This window comes from Chenopodium album, chromosome 14 (assembly GCF_948465745.1).
Source record: "Chenopodium album chromosome 14, dcCheAlbu1.1, whole genome shotgun sequence".
NCBI lineage: Eukaryota > Viridiplantae > Streptophyta > Magnoliopsida > Caryophyllales > Amaranthaceae > Chenopodium > Chenopodium album.
Genome location: NC_137847.1, coordinates 4,740,134 through 4,747,865, shown reverse-complemented (window position 1 = coordinate 4,747,865; position 7,732 = coordinate 4,740,134). Strand labels below are relative to the sequence as shown.

At 30.3% G+C, this 7,732-nt stretch overlaps 1 protein-coding gene across 1 annotated transcript; it reads left to right on the top strand.

Annotated features, from left to right (window-relative positions):
• The first annotated feature begins 2,597 nt into the window (after positions 1-2,597).
• LOC145578658 (uncharacterized) lies at positions 2,598-4,357 on the top strand. Its single transcript, XM_081635954.1, has 2 exons — positions 2,598-3,511; positions 4,010-4,357. The coding sequence occupies exons 1-2, from the start codon at positions 2,707-2,709 to the stop codon at positions 4,303-4,305; spliced, it is 1,101 nt and encodes a 366-aa protein (XP_081492080.1). The 5' UTR covers positions 2,598-2,706; the 3' UTR covers positions 4,306-4,357.
• The last annotated feature ends 3,375 nt before the right edge of the window (positions 4,358-7,732 follow it).

Genomic DNA, 7,732 nt, shown 5'->3' with positions numbered 1-7,732 from the left:
TGAACTTGAAGAATGGGAGTATTTTTTTATAGAAAAATTAATAAAAATGGAGAAAAGAATGGTCAATAATTGTAAGCTAAACGCCACGAAGACTCACTATTATTGTTCCACAAATCATTGCACTTTTCTTCCTAGCCCAATAAAAATCCAATTTCTCCTACACAAATGTTTTTTTAGTAGGAAATATGCCAAGTCGACCGTTATGGATTACAAGCGAATAAAAGGCTCATTTGGTACATCTTATTTTGTCCAAAAATATTTTAGTTTTATTTTATTTTAATCTATTTAAATTTATATATGAGTATAATTTAATCTGAATTAATTTATTTATTTATTTTGAAATTCTTTTATTTTATTTTATTTAGTATGAGCTAATTTTATTTGAATTTTTCGAATTTATATTGTCTATACTTATTTTACTTTATTTTATTTGAAATTACATTAATTTATCTAAAATTATTTTTATGAATAAGATTAAATTAGTTAAAATAAGATGAAACAAATATATCTAAAATTAGATTCATCAAAGTAAAATAGGAGGACTGAAAGAGTCAAATAAGAGGATTAAAAATAAAATTTAATTAAGTTTGGGTACAGAAAATGAAATATATATGCTTCCTTCATTTTTATTTACTTAAGGTATACTTCATAATCCATTGGTATGCAATTATGGAAAACGATTAGAGAAAATAAACATATACTAAACAAAAATGTGTTAATACCTTGAAAAAAAGGATGTTTAAAAATTGATCTAGACAATAAAGATGGAGTAGATCGAACTAATCTCAAACTAGAAAGGACTGAAGAGAATCGGTTCGGTATTTAGATTGAGAAATTTTGATTTTAGGTCTTCAGCCCAGTTCAAAACCCCTTTAAATTGATCTTAGACTAGACCAATTTTTTGGTTAAATTATGAATAAAACCTATACACTCTTAATTTTGACAATTTAATTGACTTAAATATGATGAGAGGTAAGTGGATAGTTTGATTATTAAAAATTTGTAAAATAAAGCTAATGGAGTTAATAAATTTATAAATAAATAAATGATAACAATAGTAATATATTTCAAATAATATTATTAATAATAATAATAATAATAATTTTTTGAACATTTGTATTGGAGTTGGGTTGCCAACAATAGGGTCACGACATCTGGTGGTGGGGCTGGTGCTGGGTTAGGGTTTATTTTTCTCTTTTTTTAAAAAAAAAAATTCTTTTTTAAACCAATCAATGAGTGACACGTGTACTTGGTGGGTCCCACTAAAGGATTCCATCCAAAAATCCGTTAGATGTGGTGAAATCCAATTGTTATAATAAAACTTTGAGACTTTGTGGTGTTATAATCCAATTTTTGAGAAATTTGTGGTGTGATTTTTTATATTTTCCTTGTATTAAATAACCTTTATACATATTATTAGGGTAACTTTTATTCATTTCAAGGGTAATTTTAAATCATTTTAGGACAACTGTACAACATATTTAGAATAATTATTATACACTTAATTTTTTTAAAAGTTTGTGATTTTCACTAACACTTTCTACTCATTTATTTTTTTTCTTCCTATCTTCTAGTAATAACTTTCCTTTTAAGGATTTTTTTTAAATTTTTTTTTATTAATCTTCTTTTTATAGGAAAAAAAAATTGTGTAATGTGAACCTAGTTTTAACATAGTGACCATAATTTTGTGACCATAACTTGATTATTGTGGTCCTATACGCGCAAATAATGTCATATTGAACATAGTGATCATAATTTTAACATAGTGGCCTTTAATTACACTCGTGTGACCTTTAATATTATTGTAAAAGTGAAGTACATATTTGTCAACCGATGCTATGTGAAACATTGGTGACCTTAATTTGGACATAGTAACCTTTATTAATCATATTGACCAGTATAAAACACATTAATTTTTTATAAAAATTAACCTCTTATGATCTTTATATTAGCACAATGCATTTTATTTTAACATAATAACCTTAATTTTAACATAGTAGCTTTTTTATAAAAAAAAAATAATAATAATAAAATAAAAATAAATAAAAATAAAAATATACTAATCATAGTGTCCTTTATAATAGTGGTTCATTATAAATTAATATGAACCAGGTAGTCTATTTAAAAATTTCTACTTTTTGTATGATTTAACAACTAGATGTGACATTATCTATTTTCATGCATAGACGACAATTAGAGATACAAATTATCAATTTTTCATTAGCAAAAGAGAAAATCTAGATTGTAGCTAGATCTATAAAACCGGAGAATTATTCTTTTAAATAAAAAAAGTTTGACATGTGATCTCGTTTGAATTGTTTAATGTTTAATTTCCCGTAGAGTATATACTTCTGTAAACTCATCAAACTGTACATAGCTTTATTAACACTCGATATTATTAAAAATAAAGGAACATTGAAAAAGCATATGTAGATATGTGATGGAGAGTAACGATCAAATGATAAAGTAATTATGCGTATAATATACTATGGTATATCATGGCGAATGACATTATATAAACGAGAGCACCCGACCATTTTATTACCATCACAACTCATAATTAGCATTTAATTGAGTTGTTCTTTGTCTTCAAAAAATTAACCAAAAATATTTGTGTAACAATTTTCTAATATTCATTATTAACTCAATTTGAGTGTTTAATTTGAGTATTTTTGTGTGTATTTGGAAAAAAATAAAAATAAAAAAATGGGATACTTAATGAATGGAAATGGTGTGACTGCTTTGCAATGGCCCAAAAGTCCAACCGAAACCACTGATGTTTGCGATGCAAACTCCCCTCTCCTAGCCACGGGTGAGCTACGAGTCCTTAACCAAATCTTCCAACCATACGGCCTTCGTCGAGCCTTCAGTGGTCGTGTGGTGACCGTGAAGTCATTCGAGGACAATGCAGTGGTGGTGGAAGCAATATTTGCAAACAAGTTGCACGAGCCGAATGTCCTAGTCATCGATGCAGGGGGGAGCCTAAGGCGGTCGATGGTTGGAAGTGTTCTAGCCCAAATGGCACATAACATGGGGTGGGCTGGGATTGTTGTAAATGGGTGCATAAGAGACATTGATGAGATCAATTCGATTGATATCGGGATTCGAGCCTTAGGGTGTGTCCCGGTGAGGTCGTCTAAGAAAGGAGGTGGTGAGAAGAATGTTACGGTCCATTTTGGTGGAACTTTGATTAGGGATGGAGATTGGTTATGTGCTGATAGTAGTGGCATTTTGGTGTCTAGTTGTGAGTTATCTGTTCTTGGACCAACTTATAGTCCTATTCTTCATAAATATGGGACTAATATGAATTATGAGGGTAGTAGTTACTACTACACTCATACCATTGCTGACTACACTAGCCCAGCTGAACGACACCGGTTGTTCGCGGCTCACTTTCTCGACGATCTCAACTTCCTACCGAAGTACCTCCCTAAGTCATTTGAGAGCATTCAATACCTTGTTGGCGACTCTACTACGGTTGGGAGTGTCAAGCTCATCAAGTTTCCAAAAGGTATTGTTTTATCTTTGTTGTTTTGTTTTATAGCATGAGTAATAAACCAATTTATACATGAGGATACCCTAGTTTTTCATGGTGAGAAACAAATTTTGTTTCTCATATGGCATTTTCGTAAATAAACCAACAACTTTATTCAACTGTGGAGACTTTATTCTACTGTGGAGACTTTATTCTACTGTGGAGCCCACAATAATGAAAAAGTTGTTGATTTATTCACGAAAATGTCCAAGTCTCACCATGAGAAACAGGGAATTTCCTTTTATATATATAGATCACAATTTTCCATTATATATTGACCTTTAAGATTTAATTAAGATAATTAAGAAAAGAATTGGTTTTTTTATTTTATTGTATGGAGTCACGGTATAAGACATTGATATAGACGAAACCTGATCTAAAATCATATAAAACTATAAAAGTATCATTTGCATGACTTTATATACCATCTAAGACAAATGACATCTAAAATTTTATGGTAATTTAAATTTGCAGGGCATCCGTTCAATTATATGAAGAACAAAGTGGATGAAATCGATAGTGATAACTTCTACATCAAGTACACAATAATTGAAGGTGACATTCTTGGGGACAAATGGGATCAAATTGAGTATGAAGTCAAGATCGAACCTTCGATTACCGGAAGTCATTTTAAGTTGATAGGCTACTTCCATCCCAAGAAAGATGTCATGCCTACAGAGGAGGATGTAAAATATGGCCAAGAAGAGCTCAAGAACATACATAAGGTTGCTCAAGAATTCCTCTTCCTCTACCCTCACCTCTATGCCTGATGAGGTCAAGAGTTCGTTATTGTTTGGTTACACTAACAAGTGGACTCGACTAGTATATCAATACTATAATTATGTACCCTAATAAATGTATAACTGGTATGTTATAATTTTAATCATCTGAGGATTAGCAATTTGAATACAAATCTTGCCCTAATTAACAAAGAGGGCGACTATAAAGGCATTTTATATTTCTATAAATGTGTTTTGTACTCCATTGTTATTTGTTATACATCCTCTGGATTTTTTTTTTTTTAAATCATACTATTTAAATTAGGGGGCATGTCAAAATTGCCCATATGATATAAGCAAATGAAAGACAAATGGTCAAAGGACCCTCCTCACAACTAAACATGATATAAGGACCTTTTGTGCCACCTTGTGCCACCTTTTTTTATAAAATGGCCTTTGTCACAAAAAGGTCTATTTAAAAGGACCTTCCTCACAAATTTTCCTAATAAAAATCAGTAAAAATAATTCAGTTCAGCAAAAATAATTTCAGTTCAGTAAAATTAATTTAAGTTCAGTAAAAAAAAATTAAATTCTATAAATGTAATTTTATTTTAGTAAAAAAAATTTCAATTCAGCAAAAATAAGGTAAAGTGAACGAAGACTTAATGTATGAAAACAAGTAAAAGTCATAAAGGATACGGAGTACCAAATAACAAAATGGTGCAATTAATATGTAGTAGGTGGCCAAAAGACAAATGGTGCAATTGAAAAAATTGAGGAAGTAGTATCCTTAATTGATTTGGTTGCCAATAATAAATAATCCCTAAATTGAGTTAATTGTGACAAATTTTTGGTCATGGCTTAACAATACCCCTTTTGTTCCTTAATATTCAACCTAATATCTAACTGGCTTGCATAGTATTCAAGGTCCATACTGATGGAATAATATGATGGAATAATATGAGTTGGTTACGTCCATACTGATGGAATAATATGATTTGAATATTATTCCATCAGTATGGACCTTGAATAGTATTCAATATCTAACTGTCTTGCAAGCGACGAGGGTCTTGCTCACGGTCAATTAATGCTCTCCTCTCAATTGTCCATGGATGTAACCAACTCATTATTATTGAACCATATAAAATTTGTGTTTTTGTCATTACAAGAAAAGATGCGGTGTTAATAACGATGAGAAATCGAGTCATATAAAAGAACAATTCCGTCGCATACTCATCGAGGTTCGTCTACTTGAGACCTTCCATGCGTCATGAGTCATGATCCCGTCGCAATTATGCTTGGACAAAATCCCACTCTATGGATCGGGTTCGCTATAACTAGAGGAGCTCATATTGTATCTCGGCTTCCCACCAATTTCTTGTATATTGATTGACTTTGTAGGTTTTTTTTTTAATAATAATAATAATAATAATAATCGCGATTGAACCAAATATAACAAGACCCCACATGAAAATATTTTTCCTAGCTTGAACATAAATTACAAAAGATGGCTTAATTGGAGTTTGCAATAATATCATACTTCTTCAATTCGAATTTTTAAATATTGCACCACTTGCATTTTAAGACAGTTTCACAAATATTGCACCATATCCATTTAAAGCAACCAAATGTCAATGTTCACATCGCAAATACTCAATATAACTTTATTTAACACTTGATTCTTTAGTTTATGTTTATATATATCACATGGTTAATTTTGTAATTTTACCCTTCTCTCTTTTTTTTTTTCCACTGCCAAAAAAATTGTGCCCAACCTATATGGTGCGACAATAAAAGAGCGGGGGAAATACTTAAAAATGTTATTAACATTATGATAATGATAGGGAGATAGTAATCCCCTCGGTTAATTTCTAGTGCCCATTCAAACTCAAATGTTTTATTAACGATCTTTTAAAAAACAAACAAAGCTCTTCCAATGTGCAGTAACACACTGATACACACTCTTCATGAAAATATGACAAATAATGTGAAAGGAATTCCGCTTAACCTCTTCATTCAACTTCACAGCATATATATAATACAACCCTAGAGCAATATTTCCTATTCCTATACAGCACATCAATTAGGAAATATTATCATATCACTAAAGATATTATCACAATATATTATATGATAGAACAAAAACTTTTACATGCCCCCGGTTTACAATAATTTTATTGTACATCGAATATTTTGCGAAAAGTGACCCTTTTTTCTTATAAAAGTGACCCTTTTGTTTTTTACAAAAGCGACCCATATTTCACAAAGTGACCCTTTTTCTCACATAAGTGACCCTTTTTTTTCACAAAAGTGACCCTTTTTTTTTCTACAAAAGTGACCCATATTTTACAAAAATGCACTAATATCTGCCAACGTCCCTGCCATATCCATTGTTGGCGGGTTGCATCCCCGTCATTGGATTTACACTAGCAACACAATAATTGCAGTACAAAACTAGCTCCATCAAAATGAATATAATCACATTACTTTGCCACATTTCAAATGATTTCACAAATTTGCAGATGGTAAACTATTTAATTAACAATTTCACGTGAAATACCAAATATTTAATGAAATCAACTACGTGTATTACCCAGAAATAGTTGTACATTAAAACTGCCATGACTTGCACAAAATGAACACATAATGCTTATATGATCCACAAAAGTTACCCTTTATTCTAATAAAAGTTACCCTTATATACACAAAAGTTACCCTTTTAAAATCAAAAAAAGTTACCCATTATATCTTCACTCATAAAACATTACTCTTATATTTACAGAAGTTACCCATAATCTAACAAAAGTTGACAAAAAACATTGAAAAACCAACAAAATAAACAAAAAAAGATAAAAATAAAAAATAAAAAAAATTAACACAAAAGATAAAATAAAAAAAAAAGTTACATCACAACTTCAGAAATTATACTGGTACTTCATATAAAATCTATTGCTTTGTTTGAAAAGTAAAAGGAGCAATTATCTTCTCAAAAAAAAAAAAAACACTTACCATTATAATTAGAAGCTGAGAAAAAAAACACCATAGTAATTAAGACAATAAACTTGAAAATCGAAGGGATATAATAAATGGAAGGCAGAAAAAACTTGAATCACCCAAAAAAATGGAAGAGAAAGTCTGAGTAAATGAAGAGGAGAGAGAAAAAAAAAAGGAGGAGAGAGAAGTTCTAGTATCTGAAAGTGGGAAATGAGAATGAAGGAGTGAGAAATATGTTTAACTTGGGTGGGTGAGTAAAACCTTCCTTTTTCTTTCCACCGCCATTCAGTAAAATAATGTACACCGGGTTTTTTTAAATATTTTGTATGATAGAATTAGTTTCCTAATTCTATCTCAACAAAATACAAACCAAAGGAATCACAACCCACTATATAATAATGCTTACATAAAGATATATGAGCTGATGATAGTGCAACAGAAAATAGAAACAATTAAAAGCAAAGAAAGTAATTAAAGTAAGTGC